Source organism: Stegostoma tigrinum, chromosome 14, assembly GCF_030684315.1.
Source record: "Stegostoma tigrinum isolate sSteTig4 chromosome 14, sSteTig4.hap1, whole genome shotgun sequence".
In the NCBI taxonomy this organism is placed as follows: Eukaryota; Metazoa; Chordata; class Chondrichthyes; order Orectolobiformes; family Stegostomatidae; genus Stegostoma; species Stegostoma tigrinum.
The window spans coordinates 53837007-53857371 of NC_081367.1; the positions used below are offsets into that span (position 1 = coordinate 53837007).

Consider the following 20365-nt stretch of genomic DNA (forward strand, 5'->3'; position numbering starts at 1 on the left):
CCTTTACAACTGTGGGAGCTGAAGCCAGACGTAACTGACTAATAAAAAAAGAGCTCAGGCAGAGTGCTAAGACAAAACTCACCTCAGCAGTAAAGTCAATCACCAGTGGTAAAGTAACTTAAAACAATTGGCAGAAGTATTAAAGGGAGTTTTCTTTTCACTCAGAGGCTGGTGGGGATCTGGGACTCACAGCTTTACAGGGTGTTAATGACAGAAACCCCTCAACCTATTCCATAAATATTAGGGCATGCCCCTAAAGTGCTGGTATTGACAGGGAAACAGATTGAAAGTGGGAAGATTTGATTTTAATTCATACATGAGATATGGGCATCATTTATTGCCCATCCCTAATTATTTAGACAGTAGTTAAGAGTCCAGTAGTTAAGAAGCCTCCACTAACTCCAAATTTGCCCCGGGGAGGGCACTAAATTCTTCCCCGACAAGGAATGGTTCTGGTCTTGTGGTCCTGACTAAGGAGAAGCCTGACCTGGTTGAATCTATTTCCCTTGTCCTTTACCTCTTTACCTACAGGCATGGAACACAATTTGAAATCAGCAGGGATTACCCCAGCTCCTAAGACATATACTGCTGAAGGTTCAGAGGTCAGGGGAGCCAGTTGGGGGTCTGGAGTCACATGTAGGCCAGAACAGGTAAGATGGCAGCTCCTTCCCTAAGGGACATTAGTGATCTAGATGGGTTTTTGCCCGACAATGAGCAATGGGTCATTATTAGATTCTTGATTACAGTTTTGCATCCCTATAGAATTAATTAATTAGTCGAGTGGTAATACCATAAGGACATTGTAATCACTGATGAGATGGGATAGATATGACTGCTCTTTCTTGGCCAGGCTGGACAAAATAGGTAAGTTATATCCTTCTGAGCTGTAAATATTTTTTTATTTCTGGTCTTCTGCTGAAGGGCCCAGATGAGGTGGTACCATTGACTGTTAAATCTTCTTATGCCAGAACAATCAGAGCAGGAACTGAGCAGTGTGCAGCAGAGAGCTGCTCCTGCTTTGAGGGCAGGGGAAGAATTCCCACCCTGTGAATTCCTGTTTAGGAGCTGCTCCATTTAACTGCCTTTAACTTGCTTCTTTTACCCTTCAATTCTTGCCACCATCCCCCAACTGGCTCCCCTGACCTCCGATCCTTCAGCAGTAGAGGAGATAATGGGAACTGCAGATGCTGGAGAATTCCAAGATAATAAAATGTGAGGCTGGATGAACACAGCAGGCCAAGCAGCATCTCAGGAGCACAAAAGCTGACGTTTCGGGCCTAGACCCTTCATCAGAGAGGGGGATGGGGAGAGGGAACTGGAATAAATAGGGAGAGAGGGGGAGGCGGACCGAAGATGGAGAGTAAAGAATATAGGTGGAGAGAGTGTAGATGGGGAGGTAAGGAGGGGATAGGTCAGTCCAGGGAAGACGGACAGGTCAAGGAGGTGGGATGAGGTTAGTAGGTAGCTGGGGGTGCGGCTTGGGGTGGGAGGAAGGGATGGGTGAGAGGAAGAACCGGTTAGGGAGGCAGAGACAGGTTGGACTGGTTTTGGGATGCAGTGGGTGGGGCGGAAGAGCTGGGCTGGTTGTGTGGTGCAGTGGGGGGAGGGGACGAACTGGGCTGGTTTAGGGATGCAGTAGGGGAAGGGAAGATTTTGAAACTGGTGAAGTCCACATTGATACCATTAGGCTGCAGGGTTCCCAGGCGGAATATGAGTTGCTGTTCCTGCAACCTTCGGGTGGCATCATTGTGGCAGTGCAGGAGGCCCATGATGGACATGTCATCTAGAGAATGGGAGGGGGAGTGGAAATGGTTTGCGACTGGGAGGTGCAGTTGTTTGTTGCGAACTGAGCGGAGGTGTTCTGCAAAGCGGTCCCCAAGCCTCCGCTTCCTCTACATTGGGGAAACCAAGCGGAGGCTTGGGGACCGCTTTGCAGAACACCTCCGCTCAGTTCGCAACAAACAACTGCACCTCCCAGTCGCAAACCATTTCCACTCCCCCTCCCATTCTCTAGATGACATGTCCATCATGGGCCTCCTGCACTGCCACAATGATGCCACCCGAAGGTTGCAGGAACAGCAACTCATATTCCGCCTGGGAACCCTGCAGCCATATGGTATCAATGTGGACTTCACCAGTTTCAAAATCTCCTCTTCCCCCACCGCATCCCTAAACCAGCCCAGTTCGTCCCCTCCCCCCACTACACCACACAACCAGCCCAGCTCTTCCCCCCCACCCACATCCCAAAACCAGTCCAACCTGTCTCTGCCTCCCTAACCGGTTCTTCCTCTCACCCATCCCTTCCTCCCACCCCAAGCCGCACCCCCAGCTACCTACTAACCTCATCCCACCTCCTTGACCTGTCCGTCTTCCCTGGACTGACCTATCCCCTCCCTACCTCCCCACCTACACTCTCTCCACCTATCTTCTTTACTGTCCATCTTCGGTCCGCCTCCCCCTCTCTCCCTATTTATTCCAGTTCCCTCTCCCCATCCCCCTCTCTGATGAAGGGTCTAGGCCCGAAACGTTAGCTTTTGTGCTCCTGAGATGCTGCTTGGCCTGCTGTGTTCATCCAGCCTCACATTTTATTATCTTGACCCTTCAGCAGTATCTGTTTTAGGAGCTGGGGTAATCCCTGCTGATTTCAAATTGTGTTCCATGCCTGTAGGTAAAGAGATAAAGGACAGGGGAAATAAATTCAACAAGGTCAGCCTTCTCCTTAGTCAGGACCACAAGACCAGAACCATTCCTTGTCGGGGAAGAATTTTATGCCCTCCCCTGGGGCAAATTTGGAGTTAGTGGAGGCTTCTTATCACACAAGAGACACAGTTTCCCCCTCAAATATGTCTGAAGTGGAAAAGCAAGTGATCAGCTTCCTGAGGACTCTAAGTGGGTAGCTAATGCTGCAGCCACCCATGTTCATACAATCCGTACAGTGCAGGTAGGAGCCATTCGACCCATTGAATCTGTACTGACCACCTGAAGGGCAGCCCACCAGACCTACTCACAACACTATCCTTGAATCCCATATTCACCATAGCTAATCCAACTACCCTCACATCCCTGGACATTACAGACAATTTTAGCACTGCCAGTCCACCTAATCTGCATATTTTTGGACTGTGGGAGGGAACTGGAGCACCTAGCACAAACCCATGCAGAGATGGGAAGAATGTGCCAACTCCACACAGACAGTCACCCAAGGCTGGAATCGAACCCAGTTCCCTGGCACTGTGAGGCTGCACTGCTAACCGCTGTGCCACTGTGCCCACATTCACCCGATAGTTGGTGGGGGTGAAGACTGCCAACTGGTAGAATCGTCACTTGTGATTGTCCTGACTAAATGACCCAGCCACTAAACAGCCATGGAGGGGTCAAAAGATTCCGCGTACTGTTTGATACTCATACTATGGGATCATACTCTGAACAAAAGACTACAAAGCTACTTACCGATGGCAGAATAATGAGCTTCAAAGCCAGTGAATCGTTCCTCATTGGAAAAATCTGTCTTGAACGTAACAGTCATGGTGTTGCTCTTTGTTAACACAAACTCTTGGCCAGGGATTCGTTCAGTGTCAGTACTCTCTCTGCCACAAAATGTTTCCAGCAAATCATCAGACACGACCTAGAACCAAAAGAGAGGTTTTAGCACCATGGACAAGGAATGGAGAGATCCTATTGTTCATTCTTGGCTTCCATTCTTTACACTCAACTTGTTAATCCAAACCCTCTTACAGTCCTTTAATTTTTAGTGCACAATCTCATTGATGACTCTCAGTGCAAATGTTTCCCTCTGCAGAGTCTGACTCAACCCAAGCTGTTTCCAAGGCAAACATTATGTCAAGTATCAAAATATGACAGACTCTCTGAGCGCAATGAATCAGAGATCATGTAACAGCAAGATACACACGCACGCACATACACACACTCATTCAGTGTCCTGTTAGAAATTCAGTACCTTGGCAGAAAAATTGCTTCAAGAAATCTGAGGCTAAGTGAGGTTGATTTTCACCACATTGCAAGGATCATTTTCAGATCAATCCATATTCCAGCCCTTTTTAAGGATTTAGTTCCAAATTAGCAGTTAATTCCTAAGCTCACAGGATCAGGGAAACTTTCCATGTTTGTCAAAAATGACACAGGCTACATTCAGCTCAGCCCAGTGGTAAAGCAGAGTTATTGAGAGGTACTTTCGGCCCATTTGATTATAGGGAGAGAGAATCAGTGCAGGTACCTTCTCATGATCAACATTCAGGACATCATTTGGAGCCTGATATCATGTTGTCCTTGCTATAGAACTAGAATTAGTTCATGTGCAGAGATTGTGTTGTGATTTTAATGTCACTAGTGTAGTAATCCTGTGGTTCAGATTAACGATCTGGGAACAGTGAATCAAATTCACCATGGCTGTTGGTAGTATTTAAGTTCAATTAATGGATCTAGAATGCAAATATGGTTTTGCTGTTTGCAAAGGATAAAAACAAAATGCAGTTACAGGCCAGTTAATCTTACTTTGGTGGTGGGAAAATTGTTAGAATCAATCCTAATAGATCAGATAAACTGTCACTTAGAAAGGCATGGACTAGTTATGGATAGTCAGCATGGCTTTGTTAAGGGGAGGTCATGCCTCACAAATTTGATTGATTTCTTTGAGGAAGTGACAAGGAGGATCAATGAGGGTTGTGTACCAGATGTTGTCTGCATGGACTTTAGTAAGGCATTTGGCAGGGTCGCACATTGCAGACTGGCCAAAATGGTTGGATGCAGGATAATGTGTTGAATTGGATCCAAAGTTGGCTTAGTAACAGGAAAGAAAATGTAATGGTCGATGGCTCCTCTTGTGAATGGAAAGCTGTTTCATCTGGTGGTCTGCAGGACGTGGTATTAGAACCCTCTGCTTTTTGTTTTATACATTAATACTGTAGAATTGAATGTGGTGACACAGTTGGGGAATTTGCAGATGACACAAGAATTGGCTGCGTAGTGGACGGTGTAGAGGATTGCAGTAAGCTTCACAATGGGTTTGTGGAGTGGGCAGGTAAGTGGCAGATGGAGTTCAACTCCAATAAGTGTGAGGTAATGCATTTCAGGAGATCAAACATTAAAAGGGAATACACAACAAATGGGAATATACTGAGATAAGTAGATGAAGTAAGAGATCTTGGCATGCAAATGCACAGGTTCCTGAAGGTAGCAGAACAAGTAAATAAGTTTGTAAAGAAACATAAGGAATGCTCTCCTTCATTTGCAGAGGTATAGAATACAAAAGTAGGGATGTAATGATGAAACTGTGCAGGACGCTGGTGAGGCCATGACTGGAGTATTTTGTGCAGTTCTGGATGGCACATTACAGGAAGGACATAATTGTTCTGGAGAGATTGACTAGAATGTTGCCAAGGCTGGAGAATTGTAGCTGTGAGGACAGATTGGAAAGGTTAAGCTTGTTTTCATTGGAACGGAGAAGGCCAAAGGAGTCACATGATTGCAGAATACAAAATTGTGAAGAGCAGAGTAGACAGAAGTAACCTGTTTCCTTTGGCAGAGAGTTCAAAAACTAGGGGTCATAGATTCAAGCTGTTCAAAATCATGAGGGATATGGACAGAGTGGGTAGGGACAGACTGTTCCTATTGATGGAACAATCAAGAAGGAGAGGGCACAGATTTAAAATAACTGGTGAAAGAAGAAAAGTGACACCAGGAAATGTTTTCACATAGCAACTGATTAGCATCTGGAATGTACTGTCCAATGGCCATGTTGCCTGTAATTTTTTCTTTCACTGCATTGAACTCCAGTGTCCCAGCATAGCAGTGATTTCCGGAACCAGATGTCAATCGGTCTGCATGCTAATGCATGTTGCATGACTGGGCCCTCTGAGCAGCTGCATGGCCTGACCATTGCCTGACTAAGAGGTGGAAGAAGAATCAATTGAGGCTTTTAAGTGGTAATTGGATTATATTCAGAGGAGAAACAATTTGCAGCGCAAGGGGCTGGAGACAGTAAGCTTCCCTTAGAGAGAAACAGAAGTCAAAATGGCTGAGTTTGTAGAGCGTTAAACTGAAGATCTAAAGGTTGCAAGTCCAATTCTGGGTTTCGGCCAAGTATGTAAAGAGAGATGGAGGGGATGCCTGTGGTGTGGTGGGACCTATCTATGAATCACAAGGCCAGAGTTCAAGTCTCACCTGTTTCAAAAGTGTGTCATAGCGTCTCTGATCAGACTGATTAGGAAATATTTATTGCAGTTGCTTAATCCCCAGAATCCATTTGTCTGATGAAACATGTACAAAAACTGGAATCCTTAGAAAATTGCACTAACTCATATGTTACTAATGCTGTGTGTGAGACTGTTAAATTTGCATAAAAGAATTTGAGAGTGATGGACTGGGCTCAATCCGGTGCAGTGATAGTCTTCCTACCTCTGGACCAGAAGGCCTGGATTCAAGTTCTACCTGCTCCAGAGGTATGTAACAAAATGCTAAACAAAGAAATGTGGGTTCTGGAAGTCAGAAACAAAATCAGAAATTGGAAAAACTCATCAGGTCTGGCAGCACTTGTGCAGAAAAAGCAGGGTTAACACTTTGGGTTGACGGAGTTCTGAAAGAGGGTGACTGGACCCGAAGCATTAACACTGCTTTCTAGCCACAGATGCTGCCAGTCCTTCTGAGTTTTTAACAGCGATGTCTGATTTTGTGTGCTTGTGTAAGAAAATATCAGAACAGGATAGATGAGAAATAATCTAAACAGAACACAGTTAGGTTCACAGAGTGTTGCCAAGACAGATGTAGTCATGGCTTTCAAAAAGGGAATTCTCTCCCCTTCCAATTCCATTTTGATTTATCTGCTTTCCACGCTCTCTTTTTCTCCCTGCCCGTTGATAGTTTAAATTGCCCTTAATGGGCTTTGCACACAAAGTATTCAACTGGAACCACAAAGATTAGCTCATACAGAGAGATTAGACAAAGTAGGCCTTTATTCTCCACAATTTAGAAGTTTAGGGGATGATCTAATTAAGGTCATGAGCATATTAACAGGGAAAGATGGTTAGTAGTTGAAAAAAAAACATGGTAATCTGGTGATTGGGAATAAAAATGCCTGTTCAGTTGTGTAAGTGCACTTCTGGATATAAAAAAAACTGTGGAGAGATGGATCAGCTGTGCGCCTAAATTTAATAATCGGAAACACAAGTGATTTTCCTGGTGGTGATTAGTAGTTGATAGATACCATGGGTGATTTGGTGGAGATATAGGGATTCAGGTATCATCTTTGTAAACCTGTGTTGAACACCCCTCTAGGCCAAAACAACCTTCCAAAGGTGTGTGCTCTCATGACTCTATGTAGAGTCTAATTAGGGTATTGTATAACTGCATAACATCTCCACTGGGTGCTTTCTACTTGTTAGATCCTCCCTCATTGTAGGAATGCTGATGTGCTGAAAATTTTGTCAAACATTAAGATTGACAAGTCGCCAGGCCCGGACCAGATTTGTCCTCGGCTGCTTTGGGAAACGAGAAATGCAATTGCTTCGCCACTTGCGAAGATCTTTGCATCCTCGCTCTCCACTGGAGTCGTACCTGAGGACTGGAGAGAGGCAAATGTAATTCCTCTCTTCAAGAAAGGAAATAGGGAAATCCCCGGCAATTACAGACCAGTAAGTCTCACGTCTGTCGTCTGCTAGGTGTTAGAAAGGATTCTGAGGGATAGGATTTATGACCATCTGGAAGAGCATGGCTTGATCAAATGCAGTCAACACGGCTTTGTGAGGGGCAGGTCATGCCTCACAAACCTTGTCGAGTTCTTTGAGGATACGACTAGAAAAGTTGATGAGGGTCGAGCTGTGGATGTGGTGTATATGGACTTCAGCAAGGCAGTTGATAAGGTTCCCCATGGTAGGCTCATTCAGAAGGTCAGGAGGAATGGGATACAGGGGAACTTAGCTGTCTGGATACAGAATTGGCTGGCCAACAGAAGACAGCGAGTGGTAGTAGAAGGAAAATATTCTGCCTGGAAGTCAGTGGTGAGTGGTGTTCCACAGGGCTCTGTCCTTGGGCCTCTACTGTTTGTAATTTTTATTAATGACTTGGATGAGGGGATTGAAGGATGGGTCAGCAAGTTTGCAGACGACACCAAGGTTGGAGGCGTCGTTGACAGTACAGAGGGCTGCAGCGGGACATTGACAGGATGCAGAGATGGGCTGAGAGGTGGCAGATGGAGTTCAACCTGGATAAATGCAAGGTGATGCATTTTGGAAGGTCGAATTTGAAAGCTGAGTACAGGATTAAGGATAGGATTCTTGGCAGTGTGGAGGAACAGAGGAATCTTGGTGTGCAGATACATAGATCCCTTAAAATGGCCATCCAAGTGGACAGGGTTGTTAAGAAAGCATATGGTGTTTTGGCTTTCATTAGCAGGGGGATTGAGTATAAGAGTCGTGAGATCTTGTTGTAGCTCTATAAAACTTTGGTTAGACCGTACTTGGAATTCTGCGTCCAGTTCTGGTCGCCCTATTATAGGAAAGATGTGGATGCTTTGGAGAGGGTTCAGAGGAGGTTTACCAGGATGCTGCCTGGACTGGAGGGCTTATCTTATGAAGAGGGGTTGACTGGGCTCGGACTTTTTTCATTGGAGAAAAGGAGGAGGAGAGGGGACCTAATTGAGGTATACAAGATAATGAGAGGCATAGATAGAGTTGGTAGCCAGAGACTATTTCCCAGGGCAGAAATGGCTAACATGAGGGGTCATAGTTTTAAGCTGGTTGGAGGAAAGTATAGAGGGGATGTCAGAGGCGGGTTCTTTACACAGAGAGTTATGAGAGCATGGAATGCGTTGCCAGCAGCAGTTGTGGAAGCAAGGTCATTGGGGACATTTAAGAGACTGCTGGACATGCATATGGTCACAGAAATTTGAGGGTGCATACATGAGGATCAATGGTCGGCACAACATCGTGGGCTGAAGGGCCTGTCCTGTGCTGTACTGTTCTATCTATGTTCTATGTTCTATGTTTCTGATCAGTAATACTACCCCATCTCCTCTGCCACTTTCTCTGTCTCTCCTGTAAATCTGATAAACTCTGGTGTGCTCATTTCCCAGTCCTGATCATCCTGCAGCCATGACTCTAATGGCCACTGTATCATTGCTTTCAATTTGAATCTGTGCCTGCAGCTCATTTAATTTGTTCCTTAAACTCTGTGCATTTTTATAACAAACCCCAATTTTGGCTGTACACTCTATCCTGTCCTTCAGCATCTTTTTATTATTTCTCCCTCCTGGCTTACTCAATACAATTTTTATAGTCCCACTTTGTTCATTAAACTGGCCTGACTTGTTCATCCTATTAACCTCTACATTTTCCTCCAATTCTGACCTACTGCTCTGGTTCTCACCCCTCTGCTAAATTAGTTTAAACCCTCTTGAATGGCACTAGCAAACATCCCTGCAAGTTTACATGTAACCTTGTACAAGTACAGGTCCTACAAGCCCTGGAAGAGATCCCAATGATTCAAATACCTGAATCCCTCCCTCCTGCACCAGCTCTTTGGCAATGTACTCAGCTGTACTATCTTTCTGTTTCTAGCATCACTGGCAAGGGACATGGGAACTAATCCTGAGATTACATCCCTGGAGAACCTGCTGTTTAACGTGCTGCCTAACTCCCCAAGTCCCTTTTGTAGGATCTCATCATCCTTCCTGCTTATGTCAGTAGTTCTAATATGGACCACGATCTCTGGCTATTCACCTTTTCCTTTCAGCATGTCCTGTGCCTGCTCATGACCTTGATACTGGCACAAAGGAGACAACACACCATCCTGGAGTCTCATGTAAGCCGACAGAAATGTCTATCTGTGCACCCAACAATAGAGTTACTGACTACCACTGCTTTCTCAGTATTGACCTCCCAATAGCACAGCGCTCCCGCAGTACCGACTCTCCTACTGTGTGGTACTCCCTCAGTACTGATCCTCCAACAGTGTAGCACTTCCTCAGTACTTATCATCTGCCTGTGCCACGGTCCCTCTGTATTGACCCTCATATAATATCTTTCAATCTGATCGTCCTACAGTACAGTGTTGTCTCTCTACTGACCCTCCAACAGTGTAGTTCTCCCTTTGTGCTGACCTCTGACAGTACAGCACTCCTTCTGCATTGGCCTTTTAACAGTTCAGTTTTCCCTCAGTAATACCTCCAGCACTACAGTGCTACCTCAATACTGATCCTCTAACAATGTAACACTCACTCAACATCAATTCTTCAACAGCACAGTAATCCCTCAGTGCTGACCATCCAACAGTGTTGCACTCCCTCTGTGCTGATCACCTAACAGTGATGTATTGACACTCTGACAGCACAGTGTTCCTTCAGTACTGATTCTCCAAAGCTGTAGTCCTCCCTCAGTACTGAACTGCTAACAGTGTAGTGCTCCCTGTGTTGGTGAGGGGGAGTGTACTATCAAACAGCTCAAAGAAATGGAGCAGATTGTTTGTGGTTTTGCACATTGGGCCATCACTCTGTCTGTTAAAATTGTTTTGTTCTGGGATCCCTCAGGCTCCAAATACTTCATCACATCATGATTGGGAACAGCTGCTGGCAGATCAGCCAATGAGCTGCAGCCACCGTTCCAGCTGCTTTACAATTTGAGTCTTGTCATTGATTGGCCCAAGTCTGGGAACAGGATCAGTAATACACACATTGGCAGTAGCAACAACACTAGCATCTGGAGCTGGTAACAGTTACTATTGTGAAACTCTCGGATGGTCGTTGCTAATTATTTACTTGCATTTTGAACTTTCTGGAAAGTATGTCCTGACCGTGGCTTTTCAGAAATGTTATCAAAGGACGGCTGGAATTCACAACCAGCATGATGTACAAATCATTAGTACAGGTGACATGCTGTACGATTTGATACATTTTAAAAATTAGAAACAGAAGGAGGCCATTCAGCTCCTCAAGTCTGCTCCATCATTCAATATAATTTTGGCTGATCTGATTGTAAGCTCAGGTCTATTCCCTGTCCTAGGAAAATTCTGAGAGACAGAATTAATCTCCAAAGCAAGGACTATTTAAGGATAGTCAGCATAGTTTTTTCAGAGAGGGATCAAGTTTGACAGTTGATTGAGTTGTAAAAGGAGGTGTGGATGAGAACACTGCAGAGGGTGTAATTTTTTTTGCAAAATCTTGCATTGGAGACCCAATGGAATCCTTGGCAATTTGGTCTATTGGATCCAAAATTGGCTTTAGTAGCAGGAGGCAGATGCATCAACAACAAAGGTTGTTTGTGTGACTGGAAGCACGTCTCCAACGATGTCCAGCAGGGCTCTGTGCTGGGCCCCTTGCCATTTGTAGTGTACATTAATGATTGAGACATGAATGAACGAGGTTTGATGAGGTGCCAGTGAAGTGGACTGCTTTATACTGGATATTGCCTTGGCTTTGAAGGGTCAGGAGGTGAGTTACTTGCTGCAGTATTCCTAGCCACTGACTTGCTCTTGTTGCTTCTGTATTATACAGCATGTCCAGTTCAATTCCGGTCAAGGTAATCTCCAGGATGTTAATGGTGGGAGAATTCAGTGACAGTAATGCGAATAAATGCCATGACTGAAGGTTAGATTTTGTCTTGATGGAGATCATTGAATGCGTATTCATTGATCATTGAATCCCTGCAGTGTGGAATCAGATCATTGAGACCACAGTGTCCACAGTGACATCCAAAGAGCATCCACCCAGACCCAACCTCGCAACCGTATCCCTGCGGCCCTGCATTTCCCATGGCTAATCCACCCAGCCTGCACTTCCCTGGACACAATGGTAATTTAGCATGGCCAATCCAACTAACCTGCACATGCTTGGACTGTAGGAAGAAACCAAAGCACTTGGAGGAAGGCCGCACAGATTCAGGGACAATGTGTAAGTTGTCCTCTTTGGTCACTTCACCAGGTTGACACCTCATTTTCAGGCATGTCTGTTGCTGCACCTGACATGCCCACCTGCACTGCCCATTGGATACATTCAGGCAAGTATCAGTGGGGCCTGGGTTCTCTCGGGATGGGAACACTGGGAAGTGAGCTCAATTGGGTTGGGAATGTTGGGAGGTGGGATCACTTAGAATGGGAACAGTGAGAAGTGGACTTACTTGCAATGGGAATTCTGGGAACTGGGATTGTGGCTGCTAGGAGGTAGTTCGCTCAGGATGGGAATGCTGAGAGATGGACTTGCTTGGGATGGGAATGGGGGAGGTGTGCTGGAGTGGGTCCTTGGGATGAGCTTAATTAGTTTACTACACGGGAGATTAGACTCACTTGCTGGGGGCAGGATTACTGTGAATGATACAATAAGGGGTGGGCTTCCTGAAGACGGGTGGGTTCTTGAGAATGAGCTCACAGGTTGTGACCAAACCTAAGGACACATGGAGTAGCTTGATTTGAGTAGCCTTACTGAGCATGTTGGGGGTGGGCTTGAAGGCGGACACACAGGGTGAGGTCACACAGGGTTTAGGGCTCAGTACAGGTGGGCCCAGCAGGGGTTGACTCACTGTCAGTGACATAATGCCTTAACAGAAGGATCCAGCTGCCTATATGTCCACCTGCATGTGTTCCAGATAACTCAGCCCTCAGAGAAGAGATTTCTCCTGATCTCTGAAACTGCAACCGGTAGTTCTGAATATCCCCCACAAGAGGGAAACATCCTCACAGCACATGCCCTATCAAGCCCTCTCAGAATTTAATATATTTCAATAACAAGATCTTTCATTCCTCTAATTCCAAAATCTGTGCCCAGTGCCAGTTTTATTGATCACACCTTGGAGTGAGGAATTACTGTGGAAAGAGCCGGGTCCAGTTGTCGTGCTCTCCAGTTGAGAGGGTTGGATTATGATACTCATTGGAATTCAGAAGAATGAGGGGAGATCTTATAGAAACATATAAGGTTATGAAAGGAATAGATAAGGTGGAGGCAGGGAGGTTGTTTTCGCTAGCAGGTGAAACTAGGACTGGAGGGCAATGTCTCAAAATAAGGGGAAGCAGATGTAGGACTGAGGTCAGGAGGAACTTCTTCACTCAAAGGATTGTGAATCTGTGGAATCCCCTGCACAGTGAAGCGGTTGAAGCTACCTCGCTGAATGTTTTTAAGGCAAGGCTAGATGAATTTTTGAACAGTAGAGGAATTAAGGGTTATGGTGTGCGGATGGGTAAGTGGAGCAGAGTCTCAAAAAGATCAGCCACGATCTTAATGAATGGCGGGGCAGGCTCGAGGGGCCAGATCGCCTACTCCTGCTCCTAGTTCTTATGTCCTTATGTTCTTATTTGCTTCATGTAGTTGGCAACAACATAGGTAGGCCTAAGACAGAGGGTCTGCAGAGAGGTTATGAATAGGAGTTAAGTTAAATAGCGGAACCGCAAGTGGAGGAATGTTTAGATTACACATGAGCCAGGAATAATTTGGCGTAAGGGGAACAAGATCAAACTGCTGAACAGGCACCAGTGCTGGGGAATGTGGAACTATTTTGCTGGTATAGTCCTACCAGAACTGTGGCAGGACTAGAGTTCTGCAAAACATGTAACTAATGCTGTAGGGAGTGATTTAAACTAAATGGATGGGAGAGTCATCTGGAAAAGCAACCAGAATAGTCAAGCCTATAGTGCACGGTAACAATTGGGGTAATGATTGTTGGGGTGTGACAGGAAGGGACTGGAGCACAAATATAGTGTGCACCAGCAAATATGGTTAAAGTTGGCAAAAATGGTAAAAAGACAAAATGTAACGGCTCATTATTTGAATGCATGCAATATTTGTAGCAAGACAGAAATATTGACAGCACAAACACAAATCAGTGTGTAATAGTGTAGCCAATATCAGAGACATGGGAGGCAATGGCCTAGTGGTAATACCACTGGACTGTTAATCCAGTGACCCAGATAACATGCTGCGGACCCGAGTTTGAGTACTGCCATGGCAGATGGTGAAATTTGAATTCAATAAAAATATCTGGATTTAAGAATCTGATGATGACCATGAATCCATTGTCAATTGTTGGAAAAGCCCATTTGGCTCACCAATGTCCTTTAGGGAAAGAAACTGACATTCTTACCTTGTCTTGCCAAATGTGACTTCAGACCCACAGGAATGTGGTTGACTCTGAACTTCCCTCTGAGCAATTAGGGACGGGCAATAAATGCCAGTGACACCCTTGTCCTGTTAATGAATTTAAAATAAATCATGGTTGCAGAGTGACCATGACTGAGGCCTGAATATTGAAATGTTTTTGAACTTTTGGATTGACAGAAGGAAAGATAAAGGAGGAGGGGTAGCTCTGTTAACAAGAAGAAGCTAAAGCACTATGGTCACAAATGAGACTCGGAGATAGTAAGAACTGCTGATGCTGGAGTCAGAGATAACAGTGTGGAGCTGGAGGAACACAGCAGGCCAGGTTTTTCTACTCCAGTCGCTTTGAAATAAAGGCCAACATTTCAAATGCCTTCCCTATTACCAACTCAACTTGTATGTTAGCAAGTGGACCCCATATCCCTTTGTGCTGTAGCTTTCTGTAGTTATTTTCCTCCATTTAAGTTAATATTCAGCTCTTCTTCTCTTGTTGCCAATTTGCATAAGCTCACCCCTTCCCACATTATATTTCATCTGCCAAGTTTTTGTCCACTCACTTAACCTGTGTATATTTCTTTGCAAACTCTTTGAAATCCTCAGCACTTTCTTTCCCACCTACATCTGTGTCATGTACAAACTTTGCGACAGTAAATTTATTTCCATCAGCCAAGGCATTAATATGTATTGTAAGCGATGTGGTGCCAGTGATGTTTGCTGTAGCACTTCACTGGTTACAATGTTCGCTGTATCCTCTTCAATCTTATCCTTCACCCTATTCAGTTATTCTTCACATCCTTTTCAAAAGTATCTTGGATTCTCCATTGGGCATATGTTTGTGTCAAGAACTGAGTGAATATGTTTGTGCGTTAAAGTGGCTGATTATTTCTGAACTTTGCATTGTTTGTATGAAACAACATTTGATAGCTTAAAGTTTTCCTCTTAGTGTCCAAAGGCATTTATATAATTTGCATTGTCAACTGAGACACTGGCAGAGGAATATATAGAATATCAGCCGGTCTAGTAATAGAGTGTGTTTCTATCTCACCTTCACATAATCATATTCACAGAGATAGGAAGGCTCCAGATCGAAGTGCATGAAGTAGAGTTTGATTCGGAATCCTGTGGGAACTGTGATATTCCAAGTTAAGTCTAAATCACTCGGATAACCTTCTGGGTAGTTGGGAGACTGAATCTGTCCAAACATCCCAGTCAGCTCAGTGAAGTTTGCTCCAGCTGGAGAGAAGAGGCACAGCACAAACAACCAGAAGCATCTGCCAAAGGGGGAAAAAAACTGATTAAAGGCAAGATGTTTAAATCCCTGAGAGTAGAATGCAGGGACCTGGGGAGTGGGGGTGGCGGACAGAAATTAACAAGCAGAATCAATTACTTCCTCATTTACACAGTGCTGTACAAGAAATCAAATCAACAAGAAACAAATTAAGACTGAGATATAGATTCACATCATTTGGAAATGTGCGACAGATGGGAGACTATTCAGAGAACTGGAGGAGGCCATTCAGCCCCTCATTTGTGTTTGATCATTCACTTATGGCTGAGCTTTATGGCTGATTTTACCCTGTCTCCATGTCCATTAGAAAACGTGGCAGAGAAACTCAAACAATTTCAGATTGAAAATTCTTTAAGCGAGTGGCATTGAAGTGGGATTTTGAGAATTTAACAATTTTCTGTAGGGAGTAGGGTGCAGAAATGCTTCATAGCTAGGAAAGGGTAGAAAGGGACATCACATTTGAGAGTGTTTGACAGCCTGTCCATGCACAAATGTAGTGAGCTGTGAAGTTAAACCCCGTCTCACATATGTCACATGGTAACTCATTGCTCTTCACAAGTGCAGCAAATGTTTTGTTATCTTGCTTTTGAGAAAGACTGTCTGGTCATTCTGAGTAGCAGGTCCAATGGATACAGTATCTAGGGATGACGTGCATTTTGCAGATGCAGTCATACAAGTAAGGATGACTATTCCAGTCCTTGAAGGGACGGGATAGCTGATTTATACGTCCATGTTGGCTTTCAGGCCTCACAATGCTGCCAAACACCAAGGTTGCAAATAAAAATCAGAAAAGCTATTATATATGCGCATTCAATCAGTAGAATCGTTATATCAGAACAGTTATCACATATGGACATTCAATCAGCCAAGTATGTCCTCAAGGATTCATATTTTCAGTGGACACTGGTTTGTGGTAGAATAGCTGGAAGCAGAGGGGTCTTAACTCAGAAAATTTTTTTTCTTGTTTGATGCGAGGTCAAGAAACACCAAAACTGAAATCACATGCAAGGATAAATTCCTTGCTTTCAGATGGTACATGGCAAAAACATTTATTACAGGTTTAGTGGGGTCATTAATTGTGTTGCCAAACCATTTTGCTTAAGTGGGTTTATGGTTCAATCAACTACTGAAGCAATATAGTGGCATCAACAGATCAAATCAAAAAATTGAAAGAAATTTGCATAGTTCAGGCCAAGTGCAGTGTAAGTCTTGGCATAAGTTAGTCACCATATTACCAATCTTAACTCACATTAACGCTCATTCAATTGTGGGACAAAGTAGTAGCAATGCGAGTGATGTTCGCTGCTAACAGAATGTTGCCATTGTGCCAAAAAGATGTTCTGCCTAACACACAAATGAGTAATGTGGTATATGAATTTCAGTGCAGGTGGGATGCCAGATATGCAGGCCATTTGTCCTAAAGACTGGTGAATCACACCAAACAGAATATCCCCTTGGCGGTTTGCTTCAGCCCGATGAGAATGCATGTGGAAAAAGAAAAACAGTATTTACCAGATTTGATTCTGCAATTGGACAGCGTTTGCTGAATGATCAAGAATATGCAAACAGTTACACAGACAACCAAATCAGAGTTGCCATCTGAATTTGCGTTGTGGCACGCTTGTGTGTACTGGGAGCTAAATATATGAATACACAAGTATGTTCATATATTTGTACGCTACACATGAACATACAAATTAGGAGCAGCCATTTAGCCCCTTGAGCCTGATGCACCATTAAGTAAATATTTACTGATCTGTGTATTACCCAAAATTCACAATACTGCCTGCCTCTGTAAATCTTTCACCCTTTATGCTTAACAAAAATTTATCTAATTTTTCCTTAAAAATATTCATGGAGTCTGTTCCCACCACCATTTCAGGAAGGAAGTTCTAAAGACTCTCAACCTTCTGAGAGGACATATTTTATTTTATCTCTGTTTCAGATGGGTTATCCCTGATATTAAACATTGATTTCTAGTTCTAGATTCTCCAATAAGAGAAAACATCATCTCCATATCCATCCTATCACAATTGTTCAGGACATTATGTTTCAATAAAGTAACCTTGTGTTAATCTAAACTCCAGTGTATACAAGCTTAGCTTGCCCAAACTTTCTTCGTAAGGGCACATATCCATTCCAGATACTAGTCTGATAAAGATTCCCTGAACTGCTTGCAACACATTTACATAAATTCCCCAAATAATCTGTCCAATACTGTATATAGTCTAGGTGTGATTTCAACAATACTCTGCATGACTGAAACTCAACACCCCAACTTTGTGTTCAATTCCCCTCGAGGTAAATGATAGCATTCTATTAGTTTTCCCCAGTACTTGCTGTACTTTTCATACCTACTTCCCATTTATTTTAACTCTGGAAACTCAATCAGGTTGAGTAAAACATTTAATGAAAGAAAAGGAATTTAAGCATAAGCAGGACTAAAGATATTAATCACAATGTAACAAACAAAATAATTAATTAATTAAGTGCCACAAAGTTAGCAGAGCAGGCAATTTGTGACAGCTGCTGAATGTGTGAGCTCATGGCATTCTGTGTTTCTAGGCTAGAGTCAGGGGCACCAAGGTGTATCAGCAAATGGACCAAGTTACCACGATGCAGAAAGCTATTCCAACAGGGGGAGTTAATAACAATGTTACGGGGCAATGCACACAATTCTCTGTAGCTAAGGATGGCAGTCCAGACAGCTGTGTTGCCTGTTATACTCCAAAAGGTAATTGTATTTAAATGAAGTTAATGTCCACACTTTTATGTGAGAGCTTTACTTTAGTTAGCACCCTACATAAAATTCGCTTCGCACTGATTACGAGCTTTTTATGTTTCTACAACCAATTCTAGCCCCAATTAGCTTTTAATTAATATATTTTAGCCATCAACTGTTCCCTCATTCTATTAGGTTTCAGATATTCCTTCAACTATTTTAGATGAGTATTGCCAAGAACTGAGATCAGGACTTCTCTGTCAGCAGAAGAATACCTTGCAGTGGGAGGAAGTATGACCAATTGCAGTGGTCCACGTAGGTACCAATACCATTGAGAGAACAAGAAAAGGGGTTCACACAGGTATGAGCAACTAAGGTCTAAATTAAGACGCATAATCTCAAAAGGTAATAATCTCTGGATTGCTAAATAAACCAAAGCAAATTAACATATGGTAAATAAGGGTTTCTATTATACAGCACTGGGAAAGATGAATATGTCCCATGGTATCTGAATTACCTGGGATCTGGACTGTGCTGAACATAGAGTTCCAGTGAGTCATTAATGGGGAGGACTTTAAACTAAATAGTGAAAGCTGAATGAATGGGGCAAGAACATAGCAGATAATGCAATGTACACATATGTGAAATTATCCACTTCATTATGAAAATCAGATATCCAAAGTATTTTTTGAATGGAGAGAGGTTGGAAAATATTGATGTGCAAAAGGACCTGGGTGTCCTTGTTCATAAATTATTCAAATCCAACATGCAGATACGACAAGTAATTAGTTACCAAGTTACATTGCAACATTATGTGACTGTAGGAATAAAGGTGTCCTGCTGCAACTTGTGATAATGGTTTATAATGTATTATTATTATAGAATCTGGGTACTAGAGTAAAATTAATTTTGGTTTTAGTTCTATGAGGCTGACTTTTTTTTATTTAAGAGGTCAAAATGCCACTTGTTTCATAGTGAGTTCAGAAAATTATCCCAAAAATGGCATGTGAGTGAAGTTAAATGATTCAATTAGCTACCTGTGAAACTAATTGCTGAATGTTTACAATGTTAAATATTTATGGCCTGTACAGAAATAGATGGCTAGGAGCCATGTTCAGGTTTCAGTTGGGACGAATAGTTTCATACCAGCAGAAGGCAGTTTAGTCCAGACTTTTAAAAACTGGAAAAAAGTCTTAAAACTGTTTTAGCAGTTTAAGCAGCCAGAGATTCAGTTAAGAAAAACCAGAGAAGTAACCAGTGTATCTGTATCTCAGGGAGAGATAGAATTAGAGGGAACCACATTTGATGAATGTGCAAAATGTTGCTAAGGAAATTCTTGCAATCTTACCAATTAAGTAAAAAGATTAAGAAAAATTTAAAAAGTTAAGATAGGAGATATAGTACTTCATTGGATTGAGTGTCTGTAAAAGAAATTGCTGGGAAAAGGACTGACTCTGTCTTTTGACTATGTATATTAAATTTTTTCTAAATTGTTCTACATATAGTTTTTCTTTGTTTTATTTTATGTAATACAATAGTGTGCTTTTGGTAAAATACGTATGAATATGTTCAGTGACTGACCACTATGGTAATTAAATCACCAGAATCACCATCATCTGAGATCAAAAAAAAATTTAAAACATCGGTGCGACCACACTTAGAGCATGTGTGCACTTTTGTTCTGCTTATCTGAGGAAGGATATACTTGCCATAGAGGGAAATATGATTCACTAGACTGATTCTGGGATGGTAGGTTTGTCATATGAGAAGAGATTGGGTCAACTGCATCTACAATCTGAGATAATGGGAACTGTAGATGCTGGAGAATCTAAGATAACAAAGTGTGGAGCTAGATGAACACAGCAGGCCAAGCAGCATCTCAGGAGCACAAAAGCTGACGTTTCAGGCCCAGACCCTTCATCAGAGCTCTGATGAAGGGTCTAGGCCCGAAACGTCAGCTTTTGTTCTCCTGAGATGCTGCTTGGCCTGCTGTGTTCATCCAGCTTCAAACTTTATTATCTTGGATCTACAATCTTTCAGGTTTGGAATAATGAAAGGGGATCTAATTGAAATGTATAAGGTTCTGACAATACTGGACAGGCAGCATGCAGAGATAATGTTTTTTATGTCTGTGCGTGACAGAACAAGGGGTTGCGGTCTTAGGATAAGGGGAAGATAAGAGATAAGCTTGGGAGTGAGAGGAAGAGAAATTGAAGGTGATGAATCTTTGGAATTTTCTATCCCAGAGGGTTATGGTGGCTCAGTC

The 20365-nt window shown here is 43.2% G+C and overlaps 1 protein-coding gene across 1 annotated transcript in view; it reads right to left on the bottom strand.

Moving 5' to 3' along the window:
• Positions 1 to 20365, bottom strand: part of masp1 (MBL associated serine protease 1) — a 132378-nt gene that overhangs the window by 107163 nt on the left and 4850 nt on the right. Inside the window, exons 2-3 of the mRNA XM_059651172.1 lie at positions 15135 to 15360; positions 3451 to 3625 (exon numbers count right to left, since the gene is read on the bottom strand). Of these exons, the coding sequence (XP_059507155.1) occupies positions 3451 to 3625; positions 15135 to 15360 (401 nt within the window). The remainder of the gene's footprint in view (positions 1 to 3450; positions 3626 to 15134; positions 15361 to 20365) is intronic.